Source organism: Mus caroli, chromosome X (assembly GCF_900094665.2).
Source record: "Mus caroli chromosome X, CAROLI_EIJ_v1.1, whole genome shotgun sequence".
Classification (NCBI taxonomy): Eukaryota; Metazoa; Chordata; class Mammalia; order Rodentia; family Muridae; genus Mus; species Mus caroli.
Genome location: NC_034589.1, coordinates 4,008,691 through 4,023,381, shown reverse-complemented (window position 1 = coordinate 4,023,381; position 14,691 = coordinate 4,008,691). Strand labels below are relative to the sequence as shown.

General features: G+C 41.8%; 1 protein-coding gene across 4 annotated transcripts in view; it reads left to right on the top strand.

The window, feature by feature from the left end:
* Srpx (sushi repeat containing protein X-linked) overlaps positions 1-14,691 on the top strand; it is a 78,790-nt gene that overhangs the window by 40,278 nt on the left and 23,821 nt on the right. For 2 of the 4 annotated variants that reach the window (XM_021153437.2, XM_029473323.1), the window contains exons 2-4: positions 4,284-4,343; positions 8,635-8,826; positions 10,586-10,762. In XM_021153437.2, coding sequence (XP_021009096.1) covers positions 4,284-4,343; positions 8,635-8,826; positions 10,586-10,762 — 429 coding nt within the window. The remainder of the gene's footprint in view (positions 1-4,283; positions 4,344-8,634; positions 8,827-10,585; positions 10,763-14,691) is intronic. The other 2 variants (XM_021153438.1, XM_021153439.2) reach the window with 2 other exon arrangements.

The window sequence follows — 14,691 nt, the reverse complement described above, 5'->3', positions numbered from 1 at the left end:
TACACTAGCAAGATTTTGCTGAAAGGACCCAGATATAGCTGTCTCCCGTGAGACTATGCCAGGGCCTAGCAAACACAGACGTGGATGCTCACAGTCAGCTATTGGATGGATCACAGAGCCCCCATTGGAGGAGCTAGAGAAAGTACCCAAGGAGCTAAAGGGATCTGCAACCCTATAGGTGGAACAACAAGATGAACTAACCAGTACCCCTGGAGCTCCTGTCTCTAGCTGCATATGTAGCAGAAGATGGCCTAGTTGGACATCAGTGGGAAGAGTGGCCCCTTGGTCTTGCAAACTTCATATGCCTCAGTAGGAGGGAACGCCAGGGCCAAGAAGCAGGAGTGGGTGGGTTGGGGCGTTTGGGGGGGGGTTGGGGGGACTTTTGGGATATCATTTGAAATGTAAATGAAGAAAATACCTAATTAAAAATAAATTAGAAAAAAGAAAGGAAACAGAACTGTCCATATGAAACAGTGAGAAAAAAAGGTTATTTGTTTCCTACAAACAGAGCAACCTAACTACAACCTTTTTATTGTTGTTTTATGCTTTTAACTTACATATTCTTCAGGGAAGTTCACTGGCTACCAGATTATCCTTAAATTTTGGTATCATTCAGTGTGGATTAAGAAAGGTAGGATGAAATATATAAGTACTCCTTAAAAAAAAAAGAAAAAGAAAACTTCTTGCTGTTAAGTGAAAGGATAAACTAGTTAGGAAAGAGAAGAAAAGTTCAACTGTAGTGTCTTTAAGAGCCCCATTCAGCCAAGCCACATAAAAGTCCTCTCTCATAATGTCAAAAGATTTGTAGGTAGTGGCAGTTACGGAGAAAGCTGCTCAATTTTCTCTCTGTGACAAAATACTTGAGGGAAAAAAATCACTTTAAAGAATGAAAGTATTCTCTTGGCTCCCAGTTTCAGTTCCTGGCCAGCTGTCTTGATTGTTTGGGGTACCCGCAACAAAGCATTGAAGTGTATGGGCCAGAGAAGGCTGCACACTTCATGATATCCATGAGAGGATATCATGGGATGCCTGGCTAGAGTCCAACAGCCCCATAGTCTTCTTCAAGGGCTCACCACCAACGCCCTAGGGACCCTCCCACTCAATGCTATTTCTTAACAGTATCACAACTGTTTACAGTATCGCACCCTGAGGACCACCTTTTTTATTTAAACAATTTTTTATTAGATATTTTCTTCATTTACAATTCAAATGCTATCCCAAAAGTCCCTTATACCCTACCCCGCCCTGTTCCCCAACCCACCCACTCCCACTTCCTAGTTCTGGTGTTCCCCTATATTGGGGCATATAATCTTTGCAATACCAAGGGCCTCTCCTCCTAATGATGGCTGATTAGGCCATCTTCTGCTACATATGCAGCTAGAGACACAAGCTCAGGGGGTTCTGGTTAGTTCATATTGCTGTTCCTCCTATAGGGTTACAGACCCCTTTAGCTCCTTGGGTACTCTCTCTAGCTCCTACATTGGGGGCCCTGTGTTCCATCCAATGGACTGTGAGCATCCAGTCCTGTATTTGCCAGGCACTGGCATAGCCTCACAAGAGACAGCTATATCAGGGTGAGGACCAACTTTTTGACACACAAACCTTAGGGGACCTTTCAGAATTTAACTATAGCAGCAAAGAATGCACACACTCATCTCTGATTTGGTTCACATATATCTTTGCCAGGGTTTAGTGTAGGGAGAGATAACATGAAGTTGTAAGAGAAAATGGTACTGAAAATATAGGATGGATTGAAACAGAACAGATGCGGTGGATCTTATCAAAATTGCATATTTAAAATTCTCAAATAATAAAAACTACCAATAGTCACAAAGAGTAATGACCCCTTCCTTTCATCTTTCAAATCTCTAAAATGCAGACTTGTCCACAGTCTACGCGTAGGGGGATCTAGGAACTACACTTTGTAAACTTCCTACTTCCAAAGCACCAAGAAACAGTGAATGGGAGCCCTTAAACAATGTTTGGTGTGCCTTATCTATTCATAGATATTTACAGTGTGATCATTTGTTACACAAAGTATTTGTGGTTGAAAACAGGCCATTATGAAATACCTCTTTGTGGTTCCTGGCTCTCTAAGCCTTGAACAACTGGTTATATTATTTTGATATGCATGACAAAAGTGCCTTAGGTAAAGGATTTGCAAATCCAGTCCAGCTAAGAGATTAGACCCAGGCACCAAGAAATGTAACACTGCACCAGACAATTAGTATTAACTACTGTGGGCAGGGCTGTTAGAGAGCTGCTGGGGAGTTGAGGTTTCTTTTCTCAGGATCCACAGAATACTAAGAACTGGGAACATTTGGCTTGACTGTTGACATGTTTTAATGTAGAAAAGATCAACCCTGCAGGCCATATTTGATCACAAGTTGCATACTTTGTGGTTGTTCAGGACAATTGTCAGTGACATGCCAGACACCCATACTGTCTCAGAATTTGTGCAAATGATTGACTTCTTCAGTCTTGGTACTGAAACTTGGGTGTGTGGAATTAAAGGAAATACTCCTAATAGGAAATACATTTCATTCTAAGAAATCAGGATCTGTGCTTCGGGGGCTACATTCTCATTGTGTTTTAGAGCACATGCACTGTTAACGTTCTAGTGTTTGGAAGTTTGAGACTGAAATTAATGGATTTTTTTCATAAGCACAGGGGACAGTTAAAGTGAGCTACATGAATATGATTGGATTGGGGGAAAGCGTGGAGAAAAGGACATAATATGTGGCTCCAAGAAACCCTTATGTCTAAATGGCAGAGTAATGGATAAGCTGTGCCCAGAGATTGTTCAAAACAGAAAAAAACAAACAAACAAAAACAACAACAACAAAACGAAAAACAAAACAAAACAAAAAACTAAGGAAGCCAGTGTGGATAAAAAGTTTATGGAATGGGTGGGTGCCAGTTCATGCTGAATGTTCTGGACCATTTAACTGGGGTGCTGAGCAGACTGTGTGTGTGTGCGTGTGTGCGTGTGTGTGTGTGTGTGGTCACTGCTCATGATGTTCTTTTTAAGATATGCATGATTAAAGACTCACATGGAATTTCATCCTTTCCTTGGAATAGACTTGCAGCAGTGGAATACTGCTGTATCAAGGGATCTGATACCAGGCCTTTGATTTACGTTCCTAGCTTGCATCCCTTGGTTTCAGGTCCACAGGCTTACTATTTGACATGGAACAATGAAAAGTCTTTCACTTCGTATAGCCAAGGGCTCAGGTACAGAAATCTGCTACCAAGCAGAACACAAGAATGACTTCCTCTGGTTGGGAAAATTTCTCCAAATGGTCACGTTGCAACTGCCCTCCTCCTGTCGATTTTTGTTTCTGTGTTCTCCATCTCTCCTGAAGAACACCAGTAAAATGGGGGCATTAAGTATGAGCTCACCCTGATGGGGGTTTGAATAAGCTCTTTGGAGAGCCTTTCCTTTTCGATTTCAGTGGAAGGTACCTGGGAAGGAAATTTGTGGCTTAAATAGTACTGACCAACTGTAAGGGTTGGTGATCAGGATGAAATACCTACATTTAGGATTGCTATGTTGAAGCCTGAGATTGCTTCAAGAGTTAAAGATCCACTCCCCATGGGATTCATATCTAAAATCCTCAAAATGACTTGACTTTACCTTCCAAATGAGTCCATTTCAAATCATACTGTCTCTCCTCCACCTCCAGCCTATGGGATTTGAGTGTAGTAAGACTTCTTGAGAAAGTTCACTTTATCTTCAGCTAGGTGAGGTCCTCAGTTTCAATACAGATTTCCCAAGGCAGTTGTATATTTCTTTTGTCATTGAGGTAAGACATTTGATTTCCCTTCTTGGTCTCCATCCAAATTCATTTCAGCAGATGGACTTATTTTAGGTACTACAAACACAAGGTTCTACTGGGTTTTCTTTGTCTACTGGAGGAACTGTGGGTTGGGTCTGAGTCACACACATTTTATGGTGTCTGCTCTGGCATGAGCTTCATATACATTGGCATCGACTCACAGAGTGAATTTGACTTTCTTTCTCTTCCAGAATTTCATATGGCCCTGTGGTGATTCCAAAAACAGTCTGAGGCTCATTTTGATTGGCTCCAGCCACTACAGCCGAGCCAGGTTCACTCTGAGAGGTCCCTGTCCCATCATGAATGGCCACAGAAGCTTCTGCTCTTGGCTCTGCAATCTAATAGCACCTCTTGCATGGATGATGCCAAAGCAATGCTTTGAAATATGCACCCATACTGTGTGGCTTTTCTTGCTGCAGTTTCTGTTCTTTTTTTTTATTGTAGGATCTGGAGACTCACCCCTAGAAGACGATGGAGTCTGGTATTCACACTCTCTATATAAAGGTGAATGCTTTGCTTCTGTGCTGACAAGGACCCGCTGATGCCAGGAGATATTTCTTTAAAGCTTCGCAGAGCAGACTGTAATAAAGTGACCAGACAACACATTGGCGTTCTAATTGCCTGTCCAGGAAAATAAATATTTAAAAATAAATGTGTGTGGGCACTCATCCTTCCAATAGGAAAACTAAGGGAAGGAAAAAAAAAAATCTCAGGAGTGCTGCCTTTCATGCCCCATGGTCATTTTATTCTTCTAAATTTCTTTACTGTCCTCACTTCTGCCAAGGCAAGCTGTAGCTGATGATAGTGAAAATCAAGTCTGATTCATACATTACAGCCAGAAGTGTGCAGGGCAAACCACCCAAGGTGGGTGCTGCGCCCAGTGCTGCTAATGTACTGACTGCACAGAGAAGAGGAAACCTTGATTTTCATGAGCTTTTCTCATGCTCTTTCTGAGCCCAGCCTGGCTCCTAAGATGATAAGTAAAATGTGCTGTTGCTGAAATGAATTTTAACTTAGCAATAGAAAATCCACTCCTCCACTGTCCCCAGTCTCCACTCCCACCAGGTATCTAAAGCCTAAGGAAGAGGCTTTCCTACTGGCTCAGGTAAGTCTATCCACAACTACTCCTGTTGCTGCTTCCCTCGACCCAGGGAGCTCAGGGCAGAAAGGAAGGTAAATGTAAAATGCTCTTTGTCTAAAACTCTTTGCCTCTCACTGCAGAGGGAAACCCTCAAGGAAACAGTCTGGTAAAGTTTCATTTTGACATTTGGCCCAAGAAATGCATTCAGACTCTGGCAGGAAAATACTAGCCTACAGTGTTGTGACACTTCTGAGCCATTAGAGAATTGAACAAGTTCTGGTCAGCCTTTGCCTAAAGACTGTCCTTCAGTTCTTTTCCCAAGAAGCGGGGGTGGGGGTGTGGGGGAGTCTTTCTAAACAATGACTGGTTCCTGTGCCTAGGTGTGTTTCCATATTTGCCTTGATTTCTGAATGTAATAGTGCCTACCTTCATTGTTGTGGCATTAAGCAATCCAACCAATCACAATTTTCTAGTCAGATGTTTGGGGTAAGGAGATGCTCTGATTCATAAGACTTTCGGAAAGTTTTTATTTTTTTTAAAGTTCTTTGTGAGTCCCTAGTTTTAAAAGAGTCCTAACACACATGCACAGTAAAGAGACTCCTAGACGGTAGTGGTCGTCTCATGTGTCCTTAGTTCATTGTGTTTGGTGTCCCCTCCTCATCTCATAGTCTTGCAAGATAGAAAGTAAATAATATATCAAAAAATATACCTAGCCCAGGACCTGACCTGAATGTCTAAGAATACATTTTTTCATGATAAATTATTTCTCTTGTCAGTTAGATGGCTTGCCTGTAGGAATCATCACACTACACATTTTATATGCATATACACACATACCAAAACACACTATATACCTTAAAATTTTACAATAGAGAGTTAAAGGTTTTTTCTTCTTCTTGTTATTGCTGTTATGATAAAGAGCAAACCTATGGCCTATTCTTGCAAGACAAGTGCTCTATTCAAGAACTACACTTCAGCTTTTAAGTGTCATTCATTTTAAAATTTAGAGTTCAACCATGATTAACTACAACTTTAGCTATGGAATATTAAGCTCCTCCCAGAATGTGGCACAGAGAATATAATCAATAACTGATTTGAATTGAGTCAAATTTAAAAGAAGAAAGAAAGATTAAATAGCATACATTAGGTTCCCAGTATGTGACATCTTATTTACTTATTTGATTGTATTTATTTACTTATTTGAGGGATTGGGACAGAATAAATGTTGATGGTTTTACTTGGGATACTATAGTATATTCACACTGCTTGTGGGAAGGGGAAGGCACATAGAGATGTGTCAGAATTGCCCGGTGTTTATAGAAGGCACCAAGGGTTAGAGAGAGTAGGGAGTGAGTCCTGTGGCCCTCCCTCAGGCTGCACTTGAGTCTGGACAGGTGTTTTGGCTCACATCCATGAAGCACTAGTAGTTCCTCATTAGCCTGCTGCTCCATGCTGCCAGCTCCACCAACTCCGTTTAATTAGAGTGCTTATCACATTGGCCCTGGGGGATGCAAAGGCTTTCCTGTTTAATCAGTTTGGATGTCTACTTGATAAACCTTGTCTTAAGTGCCATGGTACAAGAGCTTCCTTCCTCCAAGCCTCTATGTTAAACATTTTGTTAATTCACTTTGACTTACCCATGGTGCTTGTCTGCACTTTAAATTCAAATCATGCACACTCACATTCCCATCATCTTTACTAAAGAACTGATAAACTGTCCAAATGCCTTCTAAAGAGTTGTTTTGGAAGATAATAAAAACTAAAATTCCTTTTGCAAATAAATAAATACAAGATGTTTTTCCCTCCCCATGGTGACAACAGCACAGCTTTTAGATATGTAGTCACCACTGACAGAAGAATTTGAAGAGTCCAAATAAAGGAGAAAAATCTGCTAATTGCCTGCTGCATTCAAATATGTGAATTTGTTATATATGAAAACACACATATATCTTATTCATATAGATCATAAATATACATAGTACGTGTAGACAGCCTGCATAAAATCTTCCAGAAAGGAAGTGTTCCAGGAAGGCCTGTAGGCCTGATGTGCGCTCTGCACATCTGAATCTACACAGTCCAAGTGAATACATAATCTCTAGGGTGAGTCCTTATCATCTCTACCCAGGACATCTAGGGAATGTTACTTGAGTCTTAAATTTCCAATCTACTGACAAATTTCTGAAAAGCATTATATGATATAGGTACTAGCTAAAGAGAACCTCGAAGCAACAGTGTAAAAAAGTGTTCTAATGCCAAAACCTGGGCAGCATCCTTTTAGCAGGGTTGCTGAGTGTGGGGAGAACATCCTTAGGAGAACATTCCTGGGGAATGTGGAAGGAGGCCTGTGTTCCTTTGTGGCCACATGATGGCGAACTTACTCCACATACTGGTTATACTGGTAGCACAGGTGCTGGTGGGGAATAATGAGCTGGGCAGCTATAGGAATGTAGCTCTGGTTCAATGTGTTAACTCTACACCCACCCGACTTCAGGGAACTTGTCCCTGACCCCCAGATAGCGTAGAGATACAGGGACTGGCTGCTTCAGGAACTCCTCCACTAAGAAGATAGTTTTGCACTTCTTTTGAAGGTTTCTTTGCATGGTACATTTCAAAGATAAGGGAGAAGTTCAGCTTTATTAATGACATCCTAGGTATGCTTTGGGCAGTTGTCCTAGTTTGTTTCTCTGTTGCTATGCTAAGATACTGAGCAAAGCAACTAGGGGAGGAAAGGGCTCTTTCGGAAAGCTTACAGGTTATAGTCCACCAAGAGGGGAAGCCAAAGCAGGAACTCAAGCAGAGATGCTGCAGGAATGCTAACACACTTGTTCTCTGTAGCACTCAGCTTGCTTTCTTATGCATAACATCCAGGATCACCTGCTCACAGTTGGCACCACCTTCACCCATTATTTGGGCATTCAAGAAAATGCCCTATAGACATGCCCATAAGCCAATCTGATGGAGACAATTCCTCAATTAAAGTTTCACCTTTCTGGGTGGCTCCAGGTTGTGTCAAGTTCACAAGAACTAGACAACACAGCAACTAGAACACCAAAATCAAGTTTTCCATCTGACGGGGTGTCACCCCAAATGGTGTATAACTATTGACATCTGAAAAGGGGATTGTTTCCTTGCTTGGAGCAATTGTTCCATGAGTGTAAGCCAAAATGACACTCTATTGTGAACACTGGTATAGCTTAGTTGAAATTAGCAAACATGAGTACTGTGGTTTGCTTTACAGAGAAATATGCATATAGCTGGGAGGAAATCACAGTTAATTGACTCTGTTATGTATAGATGGCTAGGGTGAAAATTTACTATGGCATCAATTAGTTTCAATAGATCAGGATATCATATTAAGAGAAATACTAGAAAGAACAAAAGCTTATTGAACATTCGTTTTGTTCTCAGCATTGTGCTAGGTGATAAATATACAGTCTTTATCTCTTATAACATTAGCCAGTTATTGGTGTATCAACTCAGAGAGTTGTCGTAGCTTGCCCACATCGAACAACTATTTAAAGGAATTTAGATTCATATTTACTTATGTCTGGTACTCAGTCTCACAGCCGTAACTTTCTTATCTAGAGGTTCCTAATACACAGGCCAGCATTGGAGGTTCAGAATCTGGAATGTAGCCAATCTGGTAGCACAGAGTGAAGGGCTGCATTATCTAAACCTGTCACTTGTTATTTCTCCCTTTGTTTCTGCCTGTAGACACTCCGTGGTGCTCTCCCATCAAGGTGAAGTATGGGGATGTGTACTGCAGGGCACCTCCTGGGGGATACTACAAAACAGCCTTGGGAACCAGATGTGACATTCGCTGCCGCAAGGGCTATGAGCTTCATGGCTCTTCCCAGCTCATCTGCCAGTCAAACAAGCGCTGGTCGGATAAGGTCATCTGCAAACGTGAGTAGACTAGACCTGTGCTGAATCTTCAGGGACAAAACTGTCTTGCTATGAGATGAAGCTTTGATAGAAAGCTAGTCGATTTTTATAATATAACAGAGTGAGTGTGTGTTCCTTTTCCAAAGAAGGGTATGCTATACTGTTTGGGGGAAAGAATAGATAGATTTTTCCAGCACACCAGTGATATTTGTTCAGTAAATACAAAGTTCCAAAGAGTTGCTGATAATTTAGTAGTAAATAAACTTCCAGAGCGTGTACAGGTAACTAGGTAGAGGTGAAAGACATGACATGGGTACAGGAAGGGCTCTAAACTAGGAGCTCCTGGGTAGGAGATTAAAGGAAAAGAAAATCATGAAAAACAAATATCCTGAAGAGTAGGATTTAGGGGTACAAGGGGGAGTCACTGAAGAAGTGATTCTAAGTCTGTGTAGTGGAGTAGGCCTGGGAAGAAGTTGATGTTGCATTTCAGGGGCAATGTCTCAAAGCTCATCTGTGTAGTTCCTTGCTTGCTGGCTGCCTCCAGAGGCAGGCAGACTAATGACATGCTCTGCTTCATGACAAGTTCTCCTGTATTTAGGCTGTAGATGGGTAGAGCATTGGTGAAACCCATTTTGGATGCCTTTATTACCCAAAGTCCCTATGTCTTATTGATCACCCAATGTTGTCTATGTCTTCAACATACATTCAACATGTTTTGCACAGTGCATTATTGATAGGATTGGGCAAAGTGCTGCTCAGGACTATAGTCATGTGGTCCAGAATATGTAGATGTTATAACTGAATTTATGTAGTACCCACTTAGCAATGTTTCATCACGTTTCCCTGTGATCTGTGTGAGGGCCTTGTTGGATTTCTTGTTTTCATTTCCCCCAAGAACTGGGATGTGAGCCCAGGGCCTGGCAAATGCTGAGAAAATCTATTGTATTCCTAGCTTTAAGAAGAAAAACAAAACAAAAGTTTTATGTTAAGACAGGGTCTCACCAAGTCAAAAGGCTTACAGCAACTCAATTTGTAGCCCATGCTGGTTTTGAACATGCCATCTTCCTGCCTCAGTCTCCTAAGTAGCTGGGATTGCAGGCTGGTGTCACCAGATATGGTCACACTTGCCCTCTTCAGCTTTCTTCAGAGAAAGGAGAAAACCTCTTTCAGAAAATGTTCCTGCTGCTGCCTTTCTACCTACTTCTTGTTTACTTGTTTGTTTGTTTATTGTAGTCTAGGAAATTCTGTGTCAGTCTCCTGCATCTTAGAATTACAAGTGTGAACCATCTGCTCAACTTTTTTTTTTTTTTTCCCATAGAAGAGAAAAGCTTTCCAACGAATGACTGGTAAAAGGTGGTTTCAGGTGTGGAGTTTGAATGTGAACTGCCATCTTCCCGCCAGGGTGTTCTTGACAGAGCAAGCTGAAGCTGACTCTGCTCTTCATCACCCTTTGCTGGTGCTCTGATCACCACTCTCCCCTTTCTCCCTTTATTCATTGGTCTCCCCCTGGCAACACTTTCTTCCTTCTCTCAGGGTTCGCTTCTGGAGAATTCAGTCTAGGAATGCCAAAGCAACCTATTGTGATAGGAAGCATCGTGTGTTCTGTGTGGCATATAGGCAGATGCCACATGTTATTATTGATTAATGTCACATGCTATATTTTTAATGCCATATATTTTATTGTAGCAAACTGTTCACTGCATATTTTCCAAGTGTCTGACTTTTGACTTTTTGACCGAAAAACTAAGAAATACTGCATGTCTGATTCTATCCTTTACAGAGAAGCGATGTCCTACCCTTACCATGCCGGTAAATGGAGGGTTTAAGTGTGTCGATGGTGCCTACTTTAACTCTCGGTGTGAGTACTATTGTTCACCAGGATATACATTGAAAGGGGAGCGAACAGTCACATGTATGGACAACAAGGCCTGGAGTGGCCGACCAGCCTCCTGTGTAGGTAAGAAAATATCACAGGCTTCAGGGGGTCCATCTTTGGAGAGAAGCAATGGGTCTTTGTTAGTATAACACACATTAAAGGAAACAACAGTGTCACACGTTTGCAACCTAAATAGCATTGCAGTCATTAGCCCCACAGGTCCGAAATCCAACAGCCGTAGACCTCAGTCTCTAACTAGCTGACTTTGATGTGACCACCTTCCAGCGGACTGTTGTCAGTTTCTAGACCTGCTGCTGCTACTCCTGGGAACTTACTAGAACTGAGAATTCTCATATCCCCCTCTGTTTCCCGAATTTAAAATCCTGGATGTGGGGCCTAGCACTTTGCATTTCCATAGATCCTCTAGGGATTTTAAGGTCTTCAAGTAGAGGGCCACCAACCTCAGGTATTGCTTTTCAATTTTTCTCAAATTCTCTGGGGACCTTGAGAAAACTACAGACTTGAAGTGAGCAGGTCTTGGGATTGATCCTGTAAGAGAGGGTTTCTCAACACTGAGACAATAGACATTCGGGGTCAGATAATTTTTGTTGTGGGCCTTTACCCTTTGCAATGTTTAACAGTGTTCTTGGATTTTACCCATTGAGTGTTTAGTGACACTATCCTCTACCCTGGCTCCAGTATAGTTGTAGCTATCAGAAATGTCTTCAGATATTTTTCAGTGGCCCTGGGGAAGAAAATGAGCCCATCTGTTGATGACCACTTGCCTAGGGATAATGAGTGCATCTTCACCATAGCTACATGTAATTGCTACCTGGGTACCTTTCAGTAGCCTACCTTAGAGATTCTGATTCAACGAGCCTGAAAAAGAGGCATCTGGAGGAGGCCAACAGAATTCTAAAAGCATCTCAGATGATTTTCCTGCTGGAGATCCAGGATCACTGTCTGGAAGCAGCATTAGCAAAATTGCAAATTTCCTGCCTGATCTGAGACTGGCAAGCTTAGAAACTCCAGAGTTGAGCCCAATCTACTTCTATAAAAGCCAGTGGAGGTAATTCTGGAGTAAGCTGAAAATGGAAAGCCTGCTTCAGGAGTAAAAATGTAGGAAGGAGTTTAGTATCTTTATACTCAAACCCATTGTCCTCAGAGCAGAAGCATCAGCACTAAGAGGAAGACACTTAGAAGGTAGAACCATGAGATCCTGCAGACCTAAAACTGGATCACGCCTTTGGGTTCTGCTGTCTCTGTAAACATTGGGGCACCTAGCCATCGGGCAGTGTATTCTGTACTGACTGACCCTGGAGCCTGAATCTCTGAAGTACTGATCTTGTTCTGCAGCTCCTGTGCGAGTGCTTGAGCACCACTGTCGCAGAAGCTCATTTACTCTTAAACTGTGAGAGATGTCAGGCCCTTCTCTTAAGGACCATCAAAACCCAACCCCACATTGTTTTAAGATAGAATTTTATCTATTCTTTGAAATTTTCACACAATGCATTTTCAACATATTCACCCCTAGCTCCTTTCCCTAACTCCTCCCCATCCCCCTTTTCTGTGGAGGAAAGCTGAGACCTCACTTGGCTTGCATAAGGTTGCACAGAACCATGCCTCATATTATGTCTCCAGGCTCTCTGTGCTGAAGTTGCTAAATCAAGGGATTGATTTGGTCCTAGGATGCCAAAAGCAGCTGGCTATAGAAACTTGGGTCCTGTCCTGCCTGTGTCTGCCCATTCTGCAGAAAACTGCTTAGTTCAGTGTCCTAATACGTTTTAACAAAGGGATTCCTTAATTGCTCAGTGTTCTGGAAGGCAGGGGTAGTTCCTTAGAGATCAAGAATTAAATCTGATGATGTCTCTGGGGCTCAATATGAGACAGCATCTCTGGCTGGGGCTTGGGAGGTTTTCCATAATGACAGTGCTGTCCATTATTTTTTATTGATAACATGTTGTTATTACTCTGATGTTATGACAATAAATCAGTTGAAGATGTAACCAATATCCTGCCTTAACAGTTATAGCCTATACCATAGCTTAATCCATTTGAAAATAATGAACCCAAATTATTTATTTATTTTTATTTTTTTATTATCAGGACAAAAATCATTTTAAGTTTTTCAAGGGTAAGGAAGTGTACCAGAGGGACTTGGTTACAAAAGCATAGGAACAGTGAGAGAGATGCCTCAGCCATTGAGAGTGTATGTGTGTGCATTGTTCTTGCAGTAGACTTGAATTTAGTTCCCAGCACCCAAGTTGGTAGGCTTGGCTGCCTGTAACTCTGCTCCAGGGTGATCTGATGTCCTTTTTTGTCCTCTTATGGCAACCACATACACATGGCACATACATACTTAACACACACACACAAATAAAAAATAATTTAAAAACTCAAAGTAAAAGTATAGGGAAAAAAATGAAAGAATAAAATCACAACTGTATTCTGTATCAGTTTTTCATTACCGTGATAAAATACTTGACTTTGACAACTCCCAGGAAGATTTGTTTTGGCTCATGGTTTCTTTCAGTTCACCATGCTGGGAAGGGTAGAGCAGATCACCTCATGGTGTTCAGGAAGGCATCTAGGAAAGTCTCAGAGAGATCAGAGTGAGGGAGAGAAAGAGGAAAATTACATTTCTTAGATTTCTCCTTTTCCATGGTTTATTCCATTTAGGCTCCAGAGTATGGGATGAGGCCACCTATATTTTTAGGGTGTCTCTTTCCCATAGTTAATCACCATCAGAAATACCCACATAGGCATAAGCAGTGGAGTGTCTCATCAACTCCCTAGTCAATTATCAAATTAATGGATTTGGCTGTCAAGATTGACCATTGCAATGCTATTATTGACAACTCTTTACAGGCAGAATCCACTATTGAATACAGGCTAGAAGAGCAACAGTGAAATGGTAGAGTTGGCCACAGCTCTTCACACTCTAATGATTTAACATCATGATGGATGAGAAGGAAGAGCTCAGGAAATATTCATTTATGGTCCTTATAGAAATACAGTGGCTTCTACTGCCTTTCTGCCCTGTTTCTCATGTCAGTGAGACCAGTGTAGCACCCAGCTGACAAAGAAATATATACAATATGGTATTAAGATATAGTCCTGACCCTATGGCATACTGAGTGCCAACAAAATGGCAGAATCATCTTTCTCTGATTATGCAGGGTCTCCTGAATCCTATTGTACTTGTCTTGAGAACCCTTGCTCAGTGAGGATAGATAGAGTGTGCTGAGGGGGTAAGATCTAGACATGCCCATCACTAAGTGCATGTGTTGAGAGAAGGGCACCTCACAGATGCTGCCTCTGGTATCTCCCCGTGCTTTGCTGTATGCAAACAAACCAGAAGAAACCAATCAAATCTCAGTTCCCTTGAATTGGAAGGAAAAGAGATTATGGTGCTGGAGAAGAGAAGCCCAAAACCCTTTCTGCTAAGCAAGCATTGGCAGGGCACTCGAGGGACATACTGTTCAGATTTCCAGACTGTGCACAACAATGGAAAGAAAATGCTGATTGTTCTCAAAAAGCAACAAGCATGTCTAAAGCCAGACCAGATGGCCCTGGAACTTACCCAGAGGGATAGGGAAGAAAGTTAGAAATGAACCACAATTTCACGCAATTTATCTTCCCATTTGCTGAGACAAGGTTCAAATAAATGGGAGGAACGGAAATTGGGTACACAACAAGGTGGGAATGGAAAGGGGGCTCAGGTACCCAAGAGTTTAGAGCTCCACGCTAAATGACAAGAACAGACAAAGTAAGTTGACAATGTGATTTTGGTGACAGACAAGCTGGAGTTTGTCCCCAGTGAATTTTACTCCAAAGCTATCATTTACTCCTTTGGCTTTATTAATAAGTTTGCTTGTGTGCTGGCAAGAACAAGGCTTCCTTGAGCTTAAGTTAGAGGCTTGCCTATTTTAGGAGCTGACACATGGTGCTTGAGTTGTTCCCAGGTTTCCACACAACCTTAAACAGCACATTTTGGCCAGAACTGTGCT